This window comes from Salmo salar, chromosome ssa11 (genome assembly GCF_905237065.1).
Source record: "Salmo salar chromosome ssa11, Ssal_v3.1, whole genome shotgun sequence".
Lineage (NCBI taxonomy): Eukaryota > Metazoa > Chordata > Actinopteri > Salmoniformes > Salmonidae > Salmo > Salmo salar.
Genome location: NC_059452.1, coordinates 5988405 through 6015734, shown reverse-complemented (window position 1 = coordinate 6015734; position 27330 = coordinate 5988405). Strand labels below are relative to the sequence as shown.

The window sequence follows — 27330 nt, the reverse complement described above, 5'->3', positions numbered from 1 at the left end:
ATCAGTATTTCACAATAACACATGATGATGACAATAATGATATTGGATAGCAACTTTTATGGCTCTTTTCAACGAGCTCAAAAAGGTTTCTATTATGGAGATGGTAAATGGGAGAGAAAGGGACCGAGAATGGGCAGATGTATGAAAAATGTGGTTGTGAAGAAGAGAGGAAGAGTGACAGTGTTGGAGGGTAGGTAAGAAAGAGAAAGACGGGGGGGGGTGAGAGGAAAGAGTGAGACACTGTTACAGAAGGTGAATAGTAGGGATGGGGGAAAAATCTATACGGTAGAGCAAGGCTATCCAACCTCATTCCTGGAGAGCAACCCTCCTGTAGGTTTTTGCTCCAACGCTAGTTGTAACTAACCTTATTCAGTTTATCAACCAGCAAATTATTAGAATTAGGTGTGCTAGATTAGGTTTGGAGTGAAAACCTACAGGATGGCAGCTCTCCAGGAACAGGGTTGGAGAGCCCTGCAGTACAGTATTGCAGTATTAATTTTGACGATATTATATAGTTTCTATGTATTGATTCTCTTGCTAAGTAGTTAACGTTAGCTAGCAATAGTCGGCTGTACCTGCCACAAAGCTCTGGTATATCTAATTTCTTTTTAAATGGTTATCCAAAATGTTTTCAGCACTTTAGTTTCCATGACTGATCAAAACTTGTTTTCTCATGGCTCTTTCTTGCCCCTCTGCAAAAGACAACGTCAGCAATAAGCCTATGTTTGCAATAAAATCACAGTACCAAATTGCAATACATACAGAATCATGATACATCGTGATACATATAGAATCACAATTCTGATACATATGGAATCACAATACATATCGAATTGGCACTTAAGCATCGTGATAATATCGTATCGTGAGGTCCGAGGCAATTCACAGCCCTAGTGAATATATAGAAAGAGAGAGGGAGGGGGGATGAGAAGAGGGAGAGAGCTGCTGACTAGCACCTCTCTCTCGCCTGATCGGCATAACTCACCATCAAATACCGACTGCATTACCTCTCAAGAGAATTTTCTTCGATCATTGTCATGACCATCTATACTCCCCCCAAGCCAACACCGCGACAGCTCTCAATGAACTTCACTGGAATTTTTGCCAAATGGAAACATATCCTGAGGCCGCATTTATTGTAGCTGGGGACTTTAATAAAGAAAATCTGAAGAAAGCGCTACCGAAGTTCTTGCAACACATCTTCTGTGCTACTTGCTCATCGAGCACGCTTGGAAATTGTTACTCCCTAATCTGAGATGGCTACAAGGCCCTCCCCCACCCTCCCTTTGGCAAATGAGATCACGCCTCAATTTTGCTCCTCCCCTCCTATAGGCAGAAACTTAAACTGTAACGACTGTTCAACATTGGTCTGACCAATCAGAATATATGCTTCAGTATTGTTTTGATCATGCAGACTGGGAAATGTTCCTGGTTGCCTCCGAGAATAGTAAAATTGTGACTGAGTTCATCAGGAAGTACATAGAGGATGTTGTTCCCACTATTAGAACTTATCCAAACCAAAAACGTGGATAGATGGCAGCATTCATGCAAAACCATCGCATTTAAGGTGACTGGGAACATGGACATGTACAAACAGACCAGCTATGCCCTCCGTAAGATTATCAAAGAGGCAAAACGTCAGTACAGGGACAAAGTGGAGTCGCTATTCAACGGCTCAGACATGAGACAAATGTGAGAGGGATTCCAGACAATTATGGATTACAAAGGGAATGCCAATACACGTCACAGACACAGACGCCTCGCCCCCGGACAAGCTAAACACCTTCTTTGCACGCTTCGTGGAAAACACGAGGACCGTGAGTTCTCGTTCTTTGTGGCCGACATGAGTAAGACATTTAAGCATGTTAACCCTCGCAAGGCTACTGGCCCAGATGGCATCCCTAGCCACGTCCTCAGCCGCGTGTGCAGACCAGCTGGCTAGACTGTTTGCGGACATATTCAATCCCAGTCTGTTGTCCCCACTTGCTTCACCAACAATAATAAGACAGTCTACAGGGAGAAGGTGAGGGCCCTGGCGTTGTGGTGCCAGGAAAATAACCTCTCCCTCAACGTCAACAAAATGAAATTAAAGAGCTGATCGTGGACTTCAGGAGACAGCAGAGAGTATGCCCCCATCCACATCGATGGTTCTGTAGTAGAGAGGGTGAAAAGCTTCAAGTTCCTCATTGAGCACATCACTGACAACCTGAAATGGTCCATTCACAGACAATGTGGTGAAGAACCTCAGGAGACTGAAGAAATTAGGCTTGGCCCCTAAGATCCTCACAAACATCTACAGATGCACCATTGAGAACATGTCGGGCTGTATTACCACCTGGTATGGAAGTTGCACCGTCCGCAATCGCAGGTCTCTCCAGAGGGTGGTTCGTTCAGCCCAACGCATCACTGGGGGTACACTGCCTGCCCTCCAGGACATCTACAGCACCCGGTGTCACAGGAAGGCCAATTTAATCATCAAGGACTTCAGGCACCCGAGCCACGCCCTGTTCACCCCGCTACCATCTAGAAGGTAGGGACAGTATAGGTGCAACAAAGCTGCGACTGAGAGACTTAAAAACAGCTTCTATCTCCAGGCCATCAGACTGTTAAATAGTCACCACAAGCCGCCCAGTACCCTGCCCTGAACCTTAGTCACTGTTACGAGCCAGCTACCACCTGGTACTCTACCCTGCAACTTAGATATTGCTGTCCTATGTACATAGTCATTGAACACTGGTCAATTGAACAATGTTTACATACCATTTTGTCCACCAGTACCAGTCAAATGTTTGGACACACCTACTAAAAGGGTTTATCTGTATTTTTGTTTTTCCACATTGTAGAATAATAGTGAAGACATCAAAACTATGAAATAACACATGGAACCAATAAAGTGTGAAACATATCAAAGAGATTTGAGATTCTTCAAAGTAGACACCCTTTGCCCTGATGACAGCTTTGCACACTCTTAGCATTCTCTCAACCAGCTTCATGAGGAATGCTTTTTCAACAGCCTTGAAGGAGTTCTCACATATGCTGAGCACTTGTTGGCTGCTTTTCCATCACTCTGCAGTCCAACTCATCCCAAACCATCTCAATTGGGTTGAGGTCGGGTGATTGTGGAAGCCAGGTCATCTGATGCAGCACTCCATCACTCTCCTTTTTGGTCAAATAGCCCTTACACAGTCTGGAGGTGTGTTGGGTCATTGTCCTGTTGAAAAACAAATGATAGTCCCACTAAGCGCAAAAAAGATGGGATGGCGTATCGCTGTAGAATGCTCTGGTAGCTGTGCTGGTTAAGTGTGCCTTGAATTCTAAATTAATCACAGACTGCGTCACTAGCAAAGCACCCCCACACCATCACACCTCCTCCTCCGTGCTTCACGGGGGGAACCAAACGTGCGGAGATCATCTGTTCACCTACTCTGCGTCTCACAAAGACACGGCGGTTGGAACCACAAATCTCAAATTTGGACTCATCATACCAAAGGACAGATTTCCACAGGTCTAATGTCCATTGCTCGTGTTTCTTGGCCCAAGCAAGTCTCTTCTTCTTATTGGTGTCCTTTTGTAGTGGTTTCTTTGTGTCAATTCGACCATGAAGGCCTGATTTACGCAGTCTCCTCTGAACAGTTGATGTTGAGATGTGTCTGTTACTTATTTGGGCTGCAATTTCTGAGGCTGGTAACTCTAATGCATTTTTCCTCTGCAGCAGAGGTAACTCTGGATCTTCCTTTCTTGTGGCGGTCCTCATAAGAGCCAGATTCGTCATATCGCATATAGCTTCAAAGTTCTTGAAATTTTGCAGATTGACTGACCTCCATTTCTTAAAGTAATGATGGACTGTCATTTCTCTTTGCTTATTTGAGCTGTTTTTGCCATAATATGTACTTGGTCTTTTACCAAATAGGGCTATCTTCTGTATACCCCCCTACCTTGTCACAACACAACTGATTGGCTCAAACAAGGCACATCTGTTAATTGAAATGCATTCCAGATAATTACCTCATGAAGCTGGTTGAGAGAATGGGAAGAGTGTGCAAAGCTGTCATCAAGGCAAATGTTGGCTACTTTGAAGAATCTGAAGTATAAAATATATTTTTTGGTTTAACACTTTTTTGGTTACTATATGATTCCATGTGTTATTTCATAGTTTTGATATTCTCACTATTATTCTACAATGTAGAAAATAGTAAAAATAAAGAAAAAACTTTGAATGAGTAGGTGTGTCCAAACTTTTGACTGGTACTGTACATTTATATACTGCCTTAGAGACAAGGCTCATCCTATATAACTACTTCTGTACACATCTTTTCTATTAATATACTGTCCACACTGTCTATACACAAGGTCCTCAATGATTTCACCATTGCCCTTGATTCTAAGCAATGTTGTCCTGCTATTTTTATTGACTTTACCAAAGCTTTTGATATGGTAGACCAGGTATTCCCAAACAGTGTTACGCACAATGCCGTCGGGGGTACAGCAAATAAAAATGTGATTCACATTTTATATTTTTTTAAATATTTTTGGGGGGTTTTGACTTTTTGTCTTCACATTTTCAAACAGTCCATTTATATTTTCCAACGGGGCTATACATTTGAGCTAGTTTTTTTTTCTCGCCTGAGTAGCCTCATTTCACTGCCAAAACCATTAAACCATCTAGTGTTCAGCGAAATAACAACACAATGTCAAATACAGGTAGCCTAGTCAAATAATTAACATGCAATCACATTAACCATTACTCACTCGCGGGAATTCCACTAATGGTCCATATGTAGCCAAACGTAGCTGCTGCTCATGTTGGTATCTGTACTGATGGCGCAAAAGCCATGACAGGGAGACATAGTGGAGTGGTAAGGCGCATGCAAGCAGTTGCTCCCGACGCCACTTGGGTACACTGCAGCATCCACCAAGAGGCTCTTGCTGCCAAGGGAATGCCTGACAGCTTGAAAGACGTTTTGGACAATACAGTGAAAATGGTTAACTTTGTTAAAGCAAGGCCCCTGAAATCTCGTGTATTTTCTGCACTATGCAATGATATGGGCAGCGTCCATGTAACGCTTTTACAACATACATAACTGCACTGGTTATCAAGGGGCAAAGTATTGAAACGTTTTTTTTTTTTAATTGAGACGAGCTTAAAGTTTTATTTACTGACCATCATTTTCATTTGTCTGACCGCTTGCATGATGACGAGTTTCTCACACAACTGGCCTATCTGGGTGATGTTTTTTCTCACCTGAATGATCTAAATCTAGGATTACAGGAACTCTCCTCAACAATATTCGATGTGAGGGACAAAATTGAGGCTGTGATTAAGAAGTTGGAGCTCTTTTCTGTCTGCATTAACAAGGACAACACACAGGTCTTTCCATCATTGTATGATATTTTTGTGTGCAAATGAACTCGAGCTTACGGCCAATGTCAAATGTGATATAGCGAAGCACCTGAGTGAGTTGGGTGCGCAATTACTTTCCCCAAATCGATTTTTTATTTAACCTTTATTTAACTAGGCAAGTCAGTTAAGAACAAATTCTTATTTACAATGATGGCCTACTAAAAGGCAAAAGCATGCGTGGACGGGAACTGGGACTAAAAATGACAATTAAATAAAAATATAGGACAAAACACACATCACGACAAGAGAGACACCACAACACTACATAAAGAGAGACCTAAGACAACAACATAGCATGGCAACAACACATGACAATACAGCATGGGAGCAACACAACATGACAACAACATGGTAGCAGCACAAAACCTGGTACAAACATTATTGGGCACAGACAACAGCACAAAGGGCAAGAAGGTAGAGACAACAATACAACACACAAAGCAACCACAACTGTCAGTAAGAGTGTCCATGATTGAGTCTTTGAATGAAGACATGGAGATAAAACTGTCCAGTTTGAGTGTTTGTTGCAGCTCGTTCAACTTGCTAGCTGCAGCGAACTGAAAAGAGGAGCGACCCAGGGATGTGTGTGCTTTGGGGACCTTTAACAGAATTTGACTGGCAGAAATGGTGTTGTATGTGGAGGATGAGGGCTTCAGTAGGTATCTTAGATAGGAGCGGAGTGAGGTTTAAGAGGGTTTTATAAATATGCATCAACCAGTGGGTCTTGCGACAGGTATACAGAGATGACCAGTTTACAGAGGAGTATAGAGTGCAGTGATGTGTCCTATAAGGAGCATTGGTGGAAAATATGATGGCCGAATGGTAAAGAACATCTAGCCACTCGAGAGCACCCTTACCGGCCAATCTATAAATGACATTTTCCGTAATCTAGCATGGGTTGGATAGTCATCTGAATCAGGGTTAGTTTGGCAGTTATGGTGAAAGAGGAGCATTTACAATAGAGCAAACTAAGTCTAGATTTAACCTTAGCCTGCAGCTTTGATATGTGTTGAGAGAAGGACAGTGCACTGTCTAGCCAGACTCTCAAGTACTTGTATGAGGTGACTACTAAGAAAGTTTTGTTGTAGAGCGTTTAATACAACATCCGTGGAAGGGCCAGCTGAGTACAAGACTGTATTATCTGCATATAAATGGATGAGGGAGCTTCCTACTGCCTGAGCTATGTTGTTGATGTAAATTGAGAAGAGCGTGGGGCCTAGGATCGAGCGTTGGGGTACTACTTTGGTGACAGGCAGTGGCTGAGAAAGCAGATGTTCGGACTTTATACACTGCACTCTTTGAGAGAGATAGTTAGCAAAACCAGGTCAAAGTCCCTCAGAGACACCAATACTCCTTAGCCGGCCCACAAGAATGGAATGGTCTACCACAGTTGGCAGTGGCTTCTGATTAAATTACATTTTCACAGAACCGTTTGTTGCAATTTCGATGAGGCTCTCTTGTTCAGATATCGGTAAGTGGACTGGAGGCAGGGCATGAAAGGGATAACGAATCCAGTTGTTTGTGTCATCTGGGGGGCAGGTAGCCAAGTGGTTACAGCGTTGGGCCAGTAACCGAAAGCTGACAAGGTAAAAAATCTGTCGTTCTGCCCCTGAAAAAGGCAGTTAACCCACTGTTCCCCAGTAGGCTGTCATTGTAAATTAGAATTTGTTCTTAACTGACTTGCCTAGTTAAATAAAGGTTAAATAACATTAAAAAAAAGATTTATTTTCCAGACTCTGACATTGCATGTTCTGATATTTCTTAATTTCTTTATTTTAATATTGGGGAATTTGTCTGTGTTATCATGTATTGTGAGGTATTACTGCACTGTTGGAGCTAGAAACATAAGCAATTCACTGCACCTGCGATAACATCTGCAAAATATGTGTATGCGACCAATAACATTTTATTTGAGAGAATCTCTGGGGGAAAAATTGCACTGGTAGCCTCTAGATGCAGTTGTAATAAACAGAGAAGTTTATGCTTTCTTCCTACAAATGCTATGACCCCATGAAACATACGATTCTCATGTGTCTTCTGTTTCCCTCCGCAATGCCCATGTCACACAGGACTCATCAGAACAGATTGGACAGGACCAGGCAGTAAATCAGACTGGGGGAAAAAGAACATTAACAATGTTTTCTACACAGAAGATCATACAAAATTATGAACTTCTCAACACATATCTGATGCATTTCAGTCACTTCAAACCATACTTCCTTCACATTGAAATACCTTCAAAAGTACTGTCAGACTGATTTCTAATAGACTGTCATAGCGACAATTAAAAAACACTGTCCCTTGATTACATAACTTTCTTACATTGCGGGGTTGCAATTAATTTTTAATCAAAATGGGGTTGTGGGCCAAAAAAGTTTGGGAACCCCTGGTATACCCACACGCACGCACACAAACATACAGTACACACTGAGAAGGGTGCAAGTAGGGGGTGAGTGAGGAAACGGTTATATGTGGGTTGGTCTCCTGTAGTTGTGTAGCAGACAGACACTCCATCTCTCAATTTGTCAGCGATACAGTGTTGCTTGAAGAACCAGTATGGACACACAGCTCTAGCCACTGCCCTAACCCAGGCAGAGTGTGTGCGTGCGTATGTGCGTGTATGTGAGCATGTGTGGTAAAAGGTCCAAAGGTAGGGTCTTCAAACAGTGTGGCCAGTCTAGGATCTGAAGAAAGGAGCTATTGGAGAGGAGAAGAGTACGGCTACCGAAAGAGGAGTGTTTAGTTGTTCTGAAGACAATCCAGCTCCACCGAGCAGCACACACTTCCATTCTGACCACGGCAGCGATAAAAAAGGGGGAATATGAAGAAAAAAAAGAGAAACAGGTAGTTAGTTCCATTCTTTTTCTGCATGTTTGCGTATGCTACCATGTGTGAGTGATGCAAGGTGAGGTCAGGGCCGGGATTCAACAAACGTTAAAAGGGCACTTACACTATAGAACTGACATGTGCAGCAGTTACCATGTGCATTATCGGCTGTATAGTATGCTGCCCTATAATGCGCCTTGCATTGAATCCCGGCCTAGGTTAGGGTTGCGTGCTTTGTTCTTGCAGGTGACACAGCTGTGTGTGTTAGTGTTCCTGTAAATACTGCACTTGCAGGAGGTGCAGGAAAAGCTTGCCATTCACTGTGTGTGTGTGTATGTACGTATGTATGTGTTTTTGCGTGCTCCTGTGTATGTATGTGTGTCTGTGTCAGGTAAGAGATGAGTTGTTGTTGTTGTCACCTTGCATTTGCAGGTGGTGCAGGGTGACCCTGGCATGGGCCACTTGGCACTGCTGAGGCGGGTGATCCCAGCGGGGTCCTGGCAGGTCTGCATGATGTCGTAGGCAATATTGTCTGCCAGACAGGGGTCAGTGACGCAGCTCGGGCAACATTCGCCCTCCGCCAAGGCAGAGTACTTGCACGCCAACACTGGACACGCCAGGGGCCAGCAGTCCACCTCTCCCTCCTAGACAGACAGACAGACAGACAGACAGACAGACAGACAGACAGACAGACAGACAGACAGACAGACAGACAGACAGACAGACAGACAGACAGACAGACAGACAGACAGACAGACAGACAGACAGACAGACAGACAGACAGACAGACAGACAGACAGAGATTGGAGGAGAATGGAAGAAAAACAAGGGACAATTGTTTGGAACAGTCCTTATAACCGCTGGACCCTGAGATGACTACTATGGGGTATTGTAAGACCATATTGGAAGGATAAAGCTAGGAGTACAGAGACAAGTGTCTAAGCAGCTCTCTGATGTGAATCACCTGATGGCTGACATAGTGGGATCAGTACTATGGCTTTGTGTGTGTCTGTATACAGTGTCTGTATACAGCCCTTAGCCATGGTATATTGGCCATATAGCACAAACTTCTGAGCTGCCTTATTGCTATTATAAACTGCTTACCAATGTAATTAGAGCAGAAAAAAGTTAATGTTGTCATACCCGTGGTATATGATCTGATATACCACGGGTGTCAGCCAATCAGCATTCAGGGCTCGAATCACCCAGTTTATAATATCAGTTTAATATCACAGGTTCACACTGTAGGTTTGGCCATAGGCTACAGTAGTGATACCTGTGTCTAAGTACTTAGAATGTCTTTCTTCCTTTCTGATGACACTTGAAGGCTGGCTGGGCAAATTAGAGTGGTTGTTGGTGCCATGCTGATTCTGGGATCTGTTTTTCCACGGCAGCATTGCTTAGCTAATTGCACAGCTGCCAGAGCCCGCTAATTATCAGGTCCACCAGAGTAAGGTAATGCACATGCACACACACAAAGACGTCACACACACACACACACACACACACACACACACACACACACACACACACACACACACACACACACACACACACACACACACACACACACACACACACACACACACACACAAAGCCTAGGCCACCAAAAATATAATTGTATTTCATATCAAGATGGTAACATCTGCTTTTTCTTCGGTTATCAGGCTTCTTCACAGCCTATCTCATTAGCATCTGCTTTAGCATGCAATCAAGATCAGAGGAGACAGGGTGTATTAGCTGATACATAAAACGACGCAAGATTTAAGACTTTGTGCTTTTCAGCTAAAATGATTGTACAGAATTCTTGCCACCACCTAAATGTTGAATATTTGGGGCATACCGTAATTTCCAGACTATTAAGCGCACCTGAATATAAGCCGCACCCACTGAATTTAAAAAATATATATTATTTTGAACATAAATAAGCCGCACATGTCTATAAGCCGCAGGTGCCTACCAGTACATTGAAACAAATGAACTTTACACAGGCTTTAACGAAACACGGCTTGTAACAAAAATAAATAGGCTTTAACGAAACACGGCTTGTAACAAAAATAAATAGGCTTTAACGAAACACGGCTTGTAACAAAAAATAAAAAATTAGCAGTAAGCTTTAGTTGTCTTTTGGAACTGAGTCAATTCCTCACACTGCTGTTTCCAACGTCTTATCATCGGCTCATTAAGACCAAGCTCCCGTGCAGCAGCTCTATTTCCTTTTCCAACAGCCAGATCAATCGACTTCAACTTGAAAGCTGCATCATATGCATTTCTCCGTGTCTTTGCCATGATGAGGGTGACAAAATGACTACCGTAATCAGAATGATGGGAAGTTTGAGAGCGCTCGATTTAATCTAAACAGTAAACAAAAAAGTTTTTTGACCTTAACCCGTTTGGCAATTTCATTGGTCTAATGAAAGCTTCATGCCGCCAAAAAACTGAGCACGTCACAGAATGTGTTTTTTTGGAAGAAAAAAAATTGAAAGCGGGAAAAATACATATATTAGCCACGTCACTGTTTAAGCCGCGAGGTTCAAAGCGTGGGAAAAAAGTTGCGGCTTATAGTCCGGAATTTACGATACAATCATCGCAGCTCTGCAGATTTTGGTGTGAGGATACAGAATCAATTGACCATTTGTTTTGGTATTGCCCTCCGGTAGCTTGGTTCTGGTCTCAGGTTCAGGAATGGCTGAAAAAGCATAACATTAATCTAAAATTTGCCCCTAGAAATAGCATTGTTGGGAGATCTGGAGAGACCTGGTCAGTCAATTACTAACATACTAATACTCTTAGTAAAAGTACTTATCTTCAACTCACAATCTGTGGATTCTATTCAAATCGAATCAAATCTTATGCGCCGAATACAACAGACCTTACAGTGAAATGCTTACTTACGAGCTTACTTATTTGATTAGATAGATAAATTGTATGTTAAATATCACAGCATAGTTGAAAGACATATGGTGTGTAGAAATCCGAAGGGGGTGGCTAGCAGAGATAGGTGGGATGGGCTGAGGGAAGCTGAGGGTTTGGATGTGGAATTGGAGACAAGTGGGAGTGGAGTTGATGGGCTGGAATAGAATGACGGTCAAAGATAAAATTGAAAAAAAAATGAAGTCAAAATAAAACAAAACCAAAAGTAAGTTTGAATGACTGAGGGACAGCGTTGTTACAGCTAATGCCTGTTTGCCTGAGGCTGATGCAGCGCAGGTGTTTGTACACATGCATATACACACAGTCTCATTCAAACGCACACATGTGCACATAAACGGGGACACACACACACACACACATGTAAATAGTGTCACTCAAATATATTCAGTTGGCCTTGCTGTTATGATTTTTGTTGTCCCCGATGTCTTTTGTTTTTTGCATTGTTGTTTTCTGTTTTCCTTTGTTTTTCTCTTTTGTTTATTTTGTTGGTTGCATTGTGGGACGGGGCATTGGGGGACGGGGCTTTGGGGACGGGGTTGGGGGTCTTGGGGGTGGAAAATTGAATTATTTTTGTTTGGGGGGATGGGGGCCTATGGGGGGGGTCTCGGATGGTTGAGGGGCAGCTCTCAGGGAACTTGGGGGTGGGGGGGTGGAGGGCTGGTGGCCTGGCGTTTGGGAGCTTGGGAGATTGGGCCGGTGGATGATAGTTCGCTGGTTTTTGACCTTGTGGAAGATCTGTCTCCGTATCCTTGAGCAGGGCATTGACCCTGGTTGCTTCTGTTGGCCGCTCTGGATGGGAGTCTGTTAGATGACTTAATGTAATGTAAATGTGGAGCTTCTTCACTGCAAGTAGATTGTATGTTTTAATATGAAAAAAAAGATTAGAGGAGACATACACATCCTCTTCATCCAAGTTGCACAAGTGTAAAACGTGCGTGTGTGAACAAGAGTGTTTGTGTACAACAAAGTATACAAGAAGCATACCAATGTGTGCGTGTGTGTGCATGTCTGTGTGTCTGTATGTGAATTCAAGCATGTGTATATGGATGCAAATGCCGTGTGTGTGTGTGTGTGTGTTGATACCAGGCAGCGGCACTGCTGGCAGCCGTAGATCCAGGAGTCTCTGCTGTTGTACAGTGTGTGTCCACTCTGGTGCAGACATTGGCTGGACTTTCTGGAGTCACACTCAGGACAGCAGAACAGGTCTGCCTCAGGGTCCACACAGTCACACTCTCTCCTCCTGCAGAAGGTGCGCCCGTCCTGGAGACAAAGTAAAGGCATAGGAATACAAAGGAATGTCAAGGCCATGGCCTGGGTCGGCAGTCTATGCCGATGACTTTGGATCACGTACTATGTACGCTGTGAGAATGGGTTTAAATCTGACCCCAAATTTTAAAAAAATCAAAATAGTTCTATAAGCAAATAATCCTAATTCCCAGCAGGTCTGGAACTTTGAGGCCTTTCTTCCAAATGTCTAATGAACTACTATAATCAGGCCAGTTACATCCATCCACCCACAAAGTTTGTAAGACTGCAGTTATGTTGTACAAATCGTAATCTTGGCTGGTTTTGCTTGTAAATACTTTTACAGTTGTATTACTGACATTTTAATATTTTTTCTAGTGATTGCTTAAATGCACATACAGACACACAGACATGCACACACATTGGTATGCCTCCTACCCTACCTAACTGCCTACAGTCTAATTTAAATAGTTACACTCACTCCTCCTACAGAAGGTATAACCATTATAGAGGAAAATACACTTCATTGAGCAAGGCCATTTCCAACAATACTGACTACAATTTGTCATTGACGTTTTAAGAGGAGTGTTTTTCGGAGGTTAGTGTTTTGTATTGGATATCTGATCAAGGCCATGGATGCAAATCTTTCTACAGAGATTCCAGGCTCTTTATCAGTGAATGTTTTATGATCCATTTTACTGGCCATACTGAGCCCTTGCCAGCTTGGTAATGAGCTCAACAACCCCATACAATTTAAAAAGGCAAGTCAGTTAATAAGAACAAATTCTTATTTACAATGACAGCCTACCACAGCCAAACCCCAACAACACTGGGCCAATTGTGCACCACCCTATGTGACTCCCAATCACTGCCAGATGTGCTACAGCCAGGATTTGAACCAGGGACTGTACTGACGCCTCTTGCACTGAGTTGCAGTGCATTAGACCGCTGCGCCACTCAGGAGCCCTCCTGAAAAGGCTGTTGCAAAATGTATAAATGTACTTGCATAATGAGTAGCCAATATTTTATCGGCACGTATTGTCTCGCTACAGTAGCTAATAACTCTCATGGTGCTAATATCCAAGAGCTTTATTAGCATTAGCCTTTTAATGTTACTGCTACGGATATGAGTAGCTCTGGCAAATTTTACTTGGGTGGCTGACTAATGCCATGCAATATCATTCCCATTGTGTGCATTGTAACAATGTTTTGGAATAGCCTTGAAATTAGGCATTTTACAGCAAATGCTGCATTGTTTTATTTACCAAATAAATGCCAAGTTTGTAATATTAAAACTGCATAGCTTTCAATAATGCAAACAACCTCCAATTCAATACAGAATAATACATTTTGGGGCAACCACCCTAAAAATCAGCCTTTCTAGGAGTTGAAATTGTCCTAGTCTTTATCTGAGAAACCGCTTAAACCTGTTAGGGCTAGGGGCCAGCATTGACACGGTTGGATAAAAAACATACCCGATTTAATCTGGTTACCACTCCTACTCAGTAACTAGAATATGCATATACTTATTACATATGGATAGAAAACACCCTAAATTTTCTAAAACTGTTTGAATGGTGTCTGTGAGTATAACAGAACTCAAATGGCAGGTCAAAACCTGAGAGATTCCTTTACAGGAAGTGGCCTGTCTGACCATTTCTGGAACTTCTTTGCCATCTCTATCATTTACTAAGGATCTCTGCTCTAACGTGACACTTCCCATGTCGTCCATAGGCTCTCAGAGCCCGGGAAAAAAGAGAATGTCGTCATTCCAGCCCCAGGCTGAAACACATTATCGCCTTTCTCAAGTGGCCCATCAAGAGACACTAGCTTATGCGCGTGACCCCGACCGCCCCCGCCTTTGGGATTTTTTCCTCTGTTTGCCGAAAAGGAGATTCCCTGTCGGAATATTATCGCTTTTCTACGAGAAAAATGACGTAAAAATTGATTTTAAACAGCGGTTGACATGCTTCGACGTACGGCAATGGAACACTTTGAATTTTATTGTCAGGAATTGCGCCAAGCGCGCGACACTTCTTTACTATTTCGGATAGTGTCTGGAACGCATACGAACAAAACGCCGCTATTCGGATATAACGATGGATTATTTTGGACCAAACCAACATTTGTTATTGAAGTAGACGTCCTGGGTGTGCATTCTGACGAAGACAACAAAAGGTAATGACATTTTTATAATAGTAAATATGATTATGGTGAGTGCTAAACTTGCCGGGTGTCTAAATAGCGAGCCCGTGATGCCTGGGCTATGTACTTAGAATATTGCAAAATGTGCTTTCACCAAAAAGCTATTTTAAAATCGGACATATCGAGTGCATAGAGGAGGTCTGTATCTATAATTCTTAAAATAATTGTTATGCTTTTTGTGAACGTTTATCGTGAGTAATTTAGTAAAATGTTAGCGAATTCCCCGTAAGTTTGCGGGGGGTATGCTAGTTCTGAACGTCACATGCTAATGTAAAAAGCTGGTTTTTGATATAAATATGAACTTGATTGAACAAAACATGCATGTATTGTATAACATAATGTCCTAGGGTTGTCATCTGATGAAGATCATCAAAGGTGAGTGCTGCATTTAGCTGTCTTCTGGGTTTTGGTGACATTATATGCTGGCTTGAAAAATGGGTGTCTGATTATTTCTGGCTTGGTACTCTGCTGACATAATCTAATGTTTTGCTTTCGTTGTAAAGCCTTTTTGAAATCGGACAGTGTGGTTAGATTAACGAGAGTCGTATCTTTAAATGGCTGTAAAATAGTCATATGTTTGAGAAATTGAAGTAATAGGATTTTGAAGATTTTGAAAATCGCGCCACAGGCTGGCAGTGGCTGTTACGTAGGTGGGACGAATTCGTCCCGCCGGTCCCATAGAGGTTAAGGTTGACTGGAATACCTCTGTGTGTAGCCCTAAGGTTATATTGCATAATCTTTAAATTTAATGTAGTTTTATTCAGCTTGACATTATTCTCACTGCCTTAGACAATTCCAATCAATATCTGAGATTTTTACCGGCCGGGTTTCCAATGCAAGGTTTACATGCTCATGCCGATAGCGATTGACAGCTAAGCTGCAAAAATGTTCACCTTTTTCCCAATGAGATTGATAACAATGTACAATTGTAAACAATGGAAGGTACAAATATATACTTTGATTAGCCAGTGGTAGGCCTATACTTAATACTAAAGCCTGGCAAGCGTCATGAAAAGTGTATAATTAGCATTAGCTTGCACTATTCTGATAAAATCTCAATAGTTCATGTTTACTTGATTAGTTACCCAGTGAGCAAAATTATCTTGGAAAGACTATCTAAAATACATATTTTCCAGATGTTGAAAACAGGTTAATTTTTGTTTCTTAATGTTTCTTAATGTTTTTTTTCTCCCAAATTGTTATTCTGATTTAAATAAAATAGGGCTAACTGAAGATTGCTTTGTACAATATTTATTATTACTCCCAACTGTCATATGCACTTAAGTTAGCTTTTTCAAAAGCTTTAGAACTGGTAGTAATCATGTTCAAAGGTTTTGGACCAACAGAAAAAATGACAGTAACAGTTACAGAAGTGTGTGATATGTGGTTGTTTATCTACCTTAGTTGAATGCTAATATGACTGTAAGTTGCTCTGGATAAGAGCGTCTGCATAAAGGCCAAACTGTAAATGTAGAAGTCAACACTTGCAAAGCACACTGGTTATTATTCTAATGAGTTGGTAAAGCTCTTAGTTCTGGTACCGATCCTCATTCTTTCTTCTCTTAACACGTATAATTTACCCAGAATTGGTCAGAATTCACCCAGAATTGAGCATCTGACCAATTAAACAAGACTTAAGTTCTGGTTTAACCAAGATTACGTATCAGCTATATAGAAATCTGGTGCCTGATAGCACACGAAACCATTGGTTGATTTAAAAAAAAAACATTTTTATTTATTTTTTGTCATTTAGCAGACGCACTTATCCAGAGCGACTTACAGTAGTTGATGAATGCAACCTCTGAGCAGGGGGACACGACCCACATGTGGTTGGTCCAGACCAAGTCTGAACTAATCATAGACGTCTATGTTTCACAAGTTTGTACAGCACAGTAGAGTACAGAACAATAGAGTTTAGTTCAGTACAGTAAAGTAGAGTATAGTACAACAGAGTACATTATACTGTACTGTACTCTACTTTTCTTTACTGTACTGTACTGCATTGTGCTGTACTCTCCTGTGCTCAACTGTATTGTACTGCACTGTACTGTGTTGTACTGTGCTGCCCAAACTTGTGAAACATTAACGTCTATGATTGGTTCAGATTTGGTCCGGATCAGATCTGAACCAATTATAGACGTCTGTGTTTGGGCCAAATCAATCAGTCTGTGGGCGTTGAAATCAAAGCCGGTCCGGACCAAATCTAAACCAAACATAGACGCCTATGATTGGTTCAGATTTGGTCCGGTCCGGACGTCTGTGGACATTTTAAATCAAGGCCAGGGCGCACAGACCAAATTTCACACAAAAAATAACATTCATGGATGTCCGTGTCGGACTGTGGTCACTGGGTAGTTAGCATATCAGTAGCATATCAGTTGCATGTCACAGGCTGTAGTGAGATCTTTGTGTTGGAGACCATTTTCAGATCAGGTGTTGGAGCCTTATAGAGAAAGCCAGGCTGTGAGACCCACTACACAAATCAGGTATTGAAGTCGTGCAGAGAGCTGGGCTTTGGCTACTAGACCTACTGCAGATTCACAGAACCTGATGAAAGCTGAGGCTAAACAAAGACAGCAGCCGAGGTACATAGACCTCAATCACAGTCCTCCCTTCCTCCCTCTCTTTTCCTCTCTTTGTTGCCTGTACTTTTGTCTCGAGTTATATAATATAAATTATTATTATTATGTCAAACTGTGCACTCCTCCTCTCTCTCCGTTCTACTGTGTCTCTCTTCGCATCTTTCAGTGTTACGCCATCTTTTACTCCCTCTGTATTTCTCGGTGTCATATAACTTCTCCCCCCTCCTTCTATCTCATGCTCAGTTGTAGCTCTATCTCACTGTCACTCCTACTCCTTGCTCTCTCCATAGCAGTAGCAGAAGGATGAATCCTTCAGTCACAATACTGCAGGTGTTTTTGATCTGAGCTGTGACATCCTCATCCACAATCAGATAGTACATCTCAGGCCGGATTCAATCCAAGGCTTGTTATGGAACTGCGCACTGGACAGCAGTTGGTCCCGTGTGGCTCAGTTGGTAGAGCATGGTGTTTGCAACGCCAGAGTTGTGGGTTTGATTCCCATGGGGGACAAGTATGAAATGTATGCAATCACTACTGTAAGTCGCTCTGGATAAGAGCTTCTGCAAAATGTACATTTACATTTAAGTCATTTAGCAGACGCTCTTATCCAGAGCGACTTACAAATTGGTGCATTCACCTTATGATATCCAGTGGAACAACCACTTTACAATAGTGCATCTAAATCTTTTAAGGGGGGGGTTAGAAGGATTACTTTATCCTATCCTAGGTATTCCTTAAAGAGGTGGGGTTTCAGGTGTCTCCGGAAGGTGGTGATTGACTCCGCTGTCCTGGCGTCGTGAGGGAGCTTGTTCCAACATTGGGGTGCCAGAGCAGCGAACAGTTTTGACTGGGCTGAGCGGGAACTGTGCTTCCTCAGAGGTAGGGGGGCCAGCAGGCCAGAGGTGGATGAACGCAGTGCCCTTGTTTGGGTGTAGGGCCTGATCAGAGCCTGAAGGTATGGAGGTGCCGTTCCCTTCACAGCTCCGTAGGCAATCACCATGGTATTGTAGCGGATGCGAGCTTCAACTGGAAGCCAGTGGAGAGAGCGGAGGAGCGGGGTGACGTGAGAGAACTTGGGAAGGTTGAACACCAGACGGGCTGCGGCGTTCTGGATGAGTTGTAGGGGTTTAATGGCACAGGCAGGGAGCCCAGCCAACAGCGAGTTGCAGTAATCCAGACGGGAGATGACAAGTGCCTGGATTAGGACCTGCGCCGCTTCCTGTGTGAGGCAGGGTCGTACTCTGCGAATGTTGTAGAGCATGAACCTACAGGATCGGGTCACCGCCTTGATGTTAGTGGAGAACGACAGGGTGTTGTCCAGGATCACGCCAAGGTTCTTAGCACTCTGTAAAAAGGAATTTACACTTGAGCCGATGCAGTGTTTACCATGTGATCTCTGCAAACTCTGGAAATTGTCGGCTGTCCAGTGTGCTGCTATACAATGCACCTTGGAATGAATCCTGGCCTCAGGGCAGGTGACATAGACTTACATGATGACTACCACTAGCCCACACACAGCTACCTAGCTAGTGATCCCACATCGGCTACTCAAAGTTGAACATTTATGCCAATCATTTGGCTTTGGGTTGGTCTCTTTCCATTGAAAACAACTTATTCAAAGTAGTATCAAAGGGTGAACAGTCAAACAGAGAGCAGCACATTAGAGGTCTTCATGGGTCCAAAAAGTTGTACCCGTTCCAAAATGGACCTGGGGCTTTCCCACCTGAACCCGATATGCATCAATACATTCTTAAAATATAGGCAACTAGACCCGTTCCGTATAGACTTGGTCGAAACCGATCCGAGTGAAGGAAACAGCAGAAAAGTACTTTTTTAAGCCACTTTATTAAACAGAGATGATAAACATGAGAGCACGGAGAGAGAGGTGCCTCTAGCAGGTGGGGGAGGGGCCATACTGTGAGCGACACAGGGAGAGAGAGATGAGAGACAACCAACCAACCAACAAGCCAACTTGCGCTATAGTAGACTAATAGCTGCCATATCTAGGTTATTTATCATCCAATCTTATTACGTAGTACCTATCTTCACTGCATTACACTGGGAGAAGATAGTTAACCTGTTTAGGATAGGGGGCAGTATTTTCACTGCCGGATAAAAAACGTACCCGATTTAATCCGGTTATTACTCCTGCCCAGAAACTAGAATATGCATATAATTGCTTGATTTGGATAGAGAACACCCTAAAGTTTCTAAAACTGTTTGAATGGTGTCTGTGAGTATAACAGAACTCATATGGCAGGCCAAAACCTGAGAAGATTCTAAACAGGAAGTGCCCTCTCTGACCATTTCTTGGCCTTCTATAGCCTCTTTATCAAAAACAGTAGTGCATTTGGATAGTGGTCGATCTGAGAACAATGAAACGGGCGCACGCGTGCACGTGAAGAGTCCATTTTACATTTTCAGTCTTTGAACGAAAACGTCATCTCCCGGTCGGAATATTAATGCTATTTTACGCATAAACATTTATTTTAAACAGCGTTTGACATGCTTCGAAGTACAGTAATGGAATATTTTGAAATTTTTTGTCACGATATGCGCCGGCGCGTCACCCTTCGGATAGAGTCTTGAACGCAAGAACAAAACGCCGCTATTTGGATATAACTATGGATTATTTGGAACAAAAACAACATTGGTGTGGAAGTAAAAGTCCTGGGAGTGCATTCTGACAAAGAACAGCAATGTTAATCCAATTTTTCTTATAGTAAATCTGAGTTTGGTGAGGGCCAAACTTGGTGGGTGTCAAAATAGCTAGCCTGTGATGGCCGGGCTATCTACTCAGAATATTGCAAAATGTGCTTTCACCGAAAAGCTATTTTAAAATCGGACACCGCGATTGCATAAAGGAGTTCTGTATCTATAATTCTTAAAATAATTGTTATGTTTTTTGTGAACATTTATCGTGAGTAATTTAGTAAATTCACCGGAAGTGTTCGGTGGGTATGCTAATTCTGAACGTCACATGCTAATGTAAAAAGCTGTTTTTTGATATAAATATGAACTTGATTGAACAAAACATGCATGTATTGTATAACCTAATGTCCTAGGAGTGTCATCTGATGAAGATCATCAAAGGTTAGTGCTGCATTTAGCTGTGGTTTTGGTTTTTGTGACATTATATGCTAGCTTGAAAAATGGGTGTGTGATTATTTCTGGCTGGGTACTCTCCTGACATAATCTAATGTTTTTCTTTCGTTGTAAAGCCTTTTTGAAATCGGACAATGTGGTTAGATAAAGGAGAGTCTTGTCTTTAAAATGGTGTAAAATAGTCATATGTTTGAAAAATGGAAGTTTTGGGATTTTTGAGGAATTTGTCATTCGTGCCATGCCCTATCATTGGTTATTGGAGCGGTGGGCAGGAGTAATAACCAGATTAAATCGGGTACGTTTTTTATCCGGCCGTGAAAATACTGCCCCCTATCCATAACAAGTTAACTTATGGTAAACATAAATAATTGACTTCCATGTGCACAAACATACATAGCCTTGTCCTGCATCACATCCTATTCTCTTCCTAACAGCAGAAATATGACAAACATATATAAGAATGATATTATACAAGACTTATCTGGCCATTGTTTTCCAAAAGTAGAATGGGAGCTGATGACTTTGAATGGGAGCTAATGATTGTTCTGCCCATTGATGTGGTCGAATCACTAAACCTCGAATCCGAATCGAGTCCCAAGCCCCCTGTCCTCGAGTCCAAGTCAAGTCACACATCCCTATGGCTGAAGTCCAAGTCCCAGTGCTCGAGTCCTGGTCCAAGTGCTCATGTCTGAGTCACTGGCTCCACATTAACTCAGAATAAAGTTATTTACCCAGTCAGTGGCAAGAGAAATTGAGTCAATTAATTGTTTGCTATGCCTTTTCCTTTTTTATGTGCATATTAGCATATGTTAGCATATTACTAGGGTCACATTCAGTTGAAAAACGTTCTTGAACATTGCAGATAGAAATTCCATGAATAGAGACAACGTTATTCCTTATTCAACATGTCAGAGGCATGTTTGTTCTACATAGCATATTTCTATCTGAACGTTCCAAGCTGTGCCTCCCGCTGAACGTGCTCCACGTTGTTAGCTATAGCCAGCTAATGAGGTAACATGACTGAACAGTGTAGCCTAAACAAATGATTAATGGTCCGGTCTGCAAGTAGCCAAGTTTTAGAACAGCCCACGATGTGTTTTATGAAAGCACAATACAATAAAATAAACTTAGAGCATATAATACAGGTCATAACTTTTGAACGGTAGCCAAAGGGCTAGAATCCAGCCATTTTCTGTGAGGAAAAAAAGAGGGCTACGGTGGCTACATAGTCTGTATATGAAATGCAGTGTGAAAAGTGGGAGGGTTGAGCGTGACTACAAATTCAAAGGCAGACTACTTTTCTATAGCCTACTCTAAGGAGAGAAAAACATAGCTAGACTGTTGTTTTATTATTAAACTCAATTCTGATATTGTTTTTTATTTCGTAATGCAGCTTGTGTTTCTTAACCAGGCAAAGGTAGGCAAACTAGAAAGCTGGTGGTGACTGGTTAGCTAAGGTGAAGCAAGGACCGCCTGAGCGATGTGTATAATCAGAGGCGGAGCCAAGCCTGTCAGCCCACACTCCTTGTATCAATCCAATTTATTCATAAAGCCCTTTTTACATCAGCAGATGTCACAAAGTGTTATTTAAACAGAAACACTCCCGGTTGATGTACAGTGGTTGCTCCACTATTACTTACTAAAAGTGTTGTTACAGTAAGGTTTTCATTATTTTATTTTATTAGGATTATTTTGCTATTGCTGTAGTACTGTAGCCCACTCCTGACGAGTTATGTTGTACAGTGCCTGAGTGGTGCAACGGTCTAAGACACTGCATAGAAGTGCCAGCTGTGTTGCTACAGATGCTAGTTCAATACCCGTGCCGGCCTCGACTGGGAGACCCATGAGATGACAGTAAGTTTTTTATTTCCCTCCATCTAAAACCAGAAATAAATCATTCTTAATAACAAACCAGCTTTATTTACAAATTAGTAACAATGTCTCACCCCATGTTCAAGAATGGCCTTTATCTCGCTCATTTTACATTATCTGAAAACAAAATCATCTACAAAATAGTTATTTTTTAAACAAAGCGGTTATTATTAATTTAGAATTATATAAAAACCCCTTGGATATTCTCACAGATATATTATTAACCCTGTTATTAGCAGGACAATATATATTGGTCTTATTGGTCATGCTCCCGAGTGGTGCACAATGGGATTGCCTTGCAGTTCTCCAGCTGTATCCACTGAAAGCACGCGAGGTTCAAGGCACGAGGGCAGGAGACACAGGATGGGCCACATACTATAAATATACATGTACATAGGCCTAAACATAGGGTCCACCATATCTCTTGATGACTTCTTCCTCAAAGAAATCTCAAGCCATGATACCTGAAAAAGGAGGCAACAGTGAATTATTGTGGAACACATACTGTAGCAGTCCGTGCGGTGTAAGGCTACAATATTTTAAGTACCTTTTGATTTGTAAATAGCCAAACTTACCATCAAAAATCAAATATGGGCCTGGTCCCTGGTGACAAATTGACCCCCACACATGAAGTTTGAGCGAATGCTTGGGACTTGGCTTGCTTGACCTTCCATTTTTTTCTGTGGCAATTTTGACAAATTGCTCAAGGGCCACGGTTGATTGGTCTGTGAAGTTGACATCAATGAATGTCTCGCGAGCTTTGATCCATGCTTGGGCCTGCAGGACGCAAAGTTCTTTGTTTGTCAGACGAATTATCGGCTCGAAAACTACAGAACAGCACAAAACAAGCGAACACATGGCTAATGTTCTATTCTGTTAGAGACAGTTTGCGTTGTTCTGTGAAGGTAGTAGTACAGAGCGTTGTACGAGATCTTCAGTTTCTGGGCAATTTCTTGCATGGAATATCCTTCATTTCTCAGAACAAAAATTGACTGACGAGTTTCAGAAGAAAGATCTTTGTTTCTGGCCATTTTGAGCCTGTAATCGAACCCACATATGCTGATGCTCCAGATACTCAACTAGTCTAAAGAAGGCCAGTTTTATTGCTTCTTTATACAAACAACAGTTTTCAGCTGAGCTAACATAATTGCAAAAGAGTTTGCTAATGATCACTTAGCCTTTTAAAATGATAAACTTGGATTAGCTAACACAGTGTGCCATTGGAACAGAGGAGTGATGGTTGCTGATAATGGGCCTCTGTACGCCTATGTACAGTTGAAGTCAGAAGTTTACATACACTTAGGTTGGAGTCATTAAAACTCGTTTTTCAACCACTCCACAAATTTCTTGTTTAGCAAACTATAGTTTTGGCATCACTTTTGTGCATGACAAAAGTAATTTTTCCAACAATTATTTACAGACAGATTATTTCACTTATATTTCACTGTATCACAATTCCAGTGGGTCAGAAGTTCACGTACACTAAGTTGACTGTGCCTTTAAACAGCTTGGAAAATTCCATAAAATGATATCATGCCTTTAGAAGCTTCTGATAGGCTAATTGACATAATTTGAGTCAATTGGAGGTGTACTTGTGGATGTATTTCAAGGCCTACCTTCAAACTCTGTGCCTCTTTGCTTGACATCATGGGAAAGTCAAAAGAAATCAGCCAAGACCCCAGAAAATTTATTATAGACCTCCACAAGTCTGGTTCATCGTTGGGAACAATTTCCCAATGCCTGAAGGTATCACGTTCATCTGTACAAACAATAGTACGCAAGTATAAACACCATGGGACCACGCAGCATCATACCGTTCAGGAAAGAGACGCGTTCTGTCTCCTAGAGATGAACGTACTTTGGTGCGAAAAGTGCAAATCAATCCCAGAACAACAGCAAAGGACCTTGTGAAGATGCTGGAGGAAACAGGTACAAAAGTATCTATATCCACAGTAAAACGAGTCCTATATCGACATGACCTGAAAGGCCGCTCAGCAAGGAAGAAGCCACTGCTCCAAAACCGCCATAAAAAAGCCAGACTACGGTTTGCAACTGCACATGGGGACAAAGATCTGGTCTGATGAAACAAAAATAGAACTGTTTGGCCATAATGACCATTGTCATGTTTGGAGGAAAAAGGGGGAGGCTTGCAAGCCAAAGAACACCATCCCAACCATGAAGCATGGGGGTGGCAGCATCATGTTGTGGGGTTGCTTTGCTGCAGGAGGGACTGGTGCACTTCACAAAATAGATGGCATCATGAGGGAGGGAAATTATGTGGATATATTGAAGCAACATCTCAAGACATCAGTCAGGAAGTTAAACCTTGGTCGCAAATGGGTCTTCCAAATGGACAATGACCCCAAGCATACTTCCAAAGTTGTGGCAAAATAGCTTAAGGACAACAAAGTCAAGGTATTGGAGTGGCCATCACAAAGCCCTGATCTCAATCCCATAGAAAATGTGTGGGCAGAACTGAAAAAGCGTGTGCGAGCAAGGAGGCCTACAAACCTGACTCAGTTACACCAGCTCTGTCAGGATGAATGGGCCAAAATTCACCCAACTAATTGTGGGAAGCTTGTGGAAGGCTACCCGAAAAGTTTGACCCAAGTTAAACAATTTAAAGGCAATGCTACCAAATACTAATTGACTGTATGTAAAGTTCTGACCCACTGGGAATGTGATGAAAGAAATTAAAGCTGAAATAAATAACTCTCTCTACTATTATTCTGACATTTCACATTCTTAAAATAAACTGGTGATCCTAACTGACCTAAGACAGGGAATTTTTACTAGGATTAAATGTCAGGAATTGTGAAAAACGAAGTTTAAATGTATTTGGCTAAGGTGTATGTAAACTTCTGACTTCAACTGTAGACATTCCATAAAAAAATCAGCCGTTTCCTCATACAACAGTCATTTACAACATTAACTGTATTTCTGATCAATTTTATGTTATTTTAATTGACAAAAAATTAGCTTTTATTTAAAAAAACAAGGACGTTTCTTAGTGACCCCAAACTTTTGAACGGTAGTTTATAAATATATATATAAAACATGTCTTTCCATAAGTCCACGCAAGTTTCTTCAACTGTCTTCTGACAGATTAGAGCGATGTTGTGCTGTGATGCCAGCAGATTACAGATGGCCTTTGCCGATCGTTCACCATCTTCATTCATCAGTGAGTGGATGGCTTGAATAGTCTCGCTGGAAATGGAATACAATGTAAAAATGTGCAGCATACAGTAAAGACCAGCAGTCATTTGATTTAATCATTATTTTTAGCATTATTAGGCATACTTTACAGTATTGTCTCCTACTGTACCTGTTCGTAGGCCACTGTAATCGATGGGGGCTCAGGGCGATACCATTCTGCTCATCTAATGAAGGTGCACATTGCTCAGATTCAAACTTTGAAGACCGAGATCGAGTCATTGAAGGCAGACCAGCAGAAAGAGAAACATTATCTGAGGGCAGAGATATTGGCGACAGCTGATGCATTGGTCCAGAGCCAGGCAGCATTGGCGGGGAGTCAGGCAGAGAATGACGTGTTGAAGAGGGCGAGGAACGAGATGAAGTCACAATCCAAGCCAGGCACACCTGTGAGCTCTGGAACTCCACCTCTGACAGGCAGAGTCAACATACCTGGCGGGTTCATCAGGTCGTCGGTTCACCCTGACATTTACATTCCTCTTCTGACAACAAAACTTGACCAACTACTCACCAGGCACAACAAGGGCTGTCTGGACCGTTATGCTATTCTGCTTTAGCCTAATAAACAAATGCAGGTGGCTTATATCTTCAAAATGCTTTAAATACTATATTATCCAAACTTAAAAGCATATACTGTACAGTACTGTATTTCATCGTCAGCATCTTTATGCTTTCATTAATAAAATATTGATAAAAATACTCTTTCAAAATGCCGATGTTTATTTAGTTATGGATCCATAACGAATTACTATGGGAATAAATATCACTGATTTACATAAATATTGGAACAAAGTTGTCTAATGAAGGTAAACAAATTGTTGCTTACTGGAAAATACTCTTGCAACCACAGATGGTCATGTTGTACAGCGCCATTATGGCTATTAGCAGGTAGCTGGACAATAGACTTGCCTAGAAGGAGGGTAGGGGGAGAATTCTAGCGTCAAATGTATTTCTTAGTTAGGTTGGCCGTGGTTGGTTGCAATTTCAGTTTAATCCACCAGAAAATACAAAACAAATAATACATCAAACAGTATTATTATTATGTATCACATCCGACCGTAGGGTTGGAGTCCCATAGGGCGGCGCACAATTGCCCCAGGGTCTCTCCCTCTAAAAACAGAAATAAAATGCTTTGGCCTTTACAAATATTAATTAGGCCTTTATTCAGATTACAATCACTCACTTCAGTTTTTTGGAAAACGAAATAACCCTCAAAATATCGTTATATATTATCAAGTTGATGGCACAGTCATATAGCCCAGCACCTACATAAAGCTGTGACACACTCATTCATGGCTTTGGATCAAAATAAATAAGTACCAACATTCTTTCTGATAATCTAAATAAATGTTTTGGTTATCCTGACCTGGACACCATGTACAGTATTATAATAGCCCATTATGGGCTATTAGCAGGACAATATACAGTGGGCTCCAAAATTACTGGCACCCCTGACTGGCAATGCACAAACAATACTTAAAAAAAATAAACAATATCATAATAGAGAAACTTAAAATACCAACATTTGAGAAATACTGAACTTTATTAATGTTTCAATGGAACCAACCAAAATCATACAATTATTTAATACAAAATACATTTGACCAAAATCAAGGTTTCATAATTATTGGCACTCCTCATTTAGTTCTTAGTGCAACCAACTCTGGCAAGTATAACAGCATGGAGTCTTTTCCTGTGATGTTTAACAAGGTTAACCTGTCTGGGCTAGGGGGCAGTATTTTCACTTTTGGATGAAAAGCGTGCCCAGAGTAAACGGCCTAATACTCGGGCTCAGAGTCAAATATTTGCAAATTATTAGTATATTTGGATAGAAAACACTCTAACGTTTCCAAAAACCTGAGAAAAATACAAACAGGAAATGAAAATCTGGTACCTGTAGTTTTTTTCAAGTCCTTGCCTTTCTGACACACAGTTCATTTTGCAATT

At 41.7% G+C, this 27330-nt stretch overlaps 1 protein-coding gene across 1 annotated transcript in view; it reads right to left on the bottom strand.

The window, feature by feature from the left end:
• Nucleotides 1-7889: 7889 nt before the first annotated feature.
• The window catches only part of LOC106561902 (protein kinase C-binding protein NELL1), a 502584-nt gene continuing 483143 nt past the window's right edge, over nucleotides 7890-27330 (bottom strand). The window contains exons 18-20 of the mRNA XM_014126233.1: nucleotides 12245-12421; nucleotides 8647-8871; nucleotides 7890-8191 (exon numbers count right to left, since the gene is read on the bottom strand). Coding sequence (XP_013981708.1) covers nucleotides 8141-8191; nucleotides 8647-8871; nucleotides 12245-12421 — 453 coding nt within the window. The 3' untranslated portion in view covers nucleotides 7890-8140. The remainder of the gene's footprint in view (nucleotides 8192-8646; nucleotides 8872-12244; nucleotides 12422-27330) is intronic.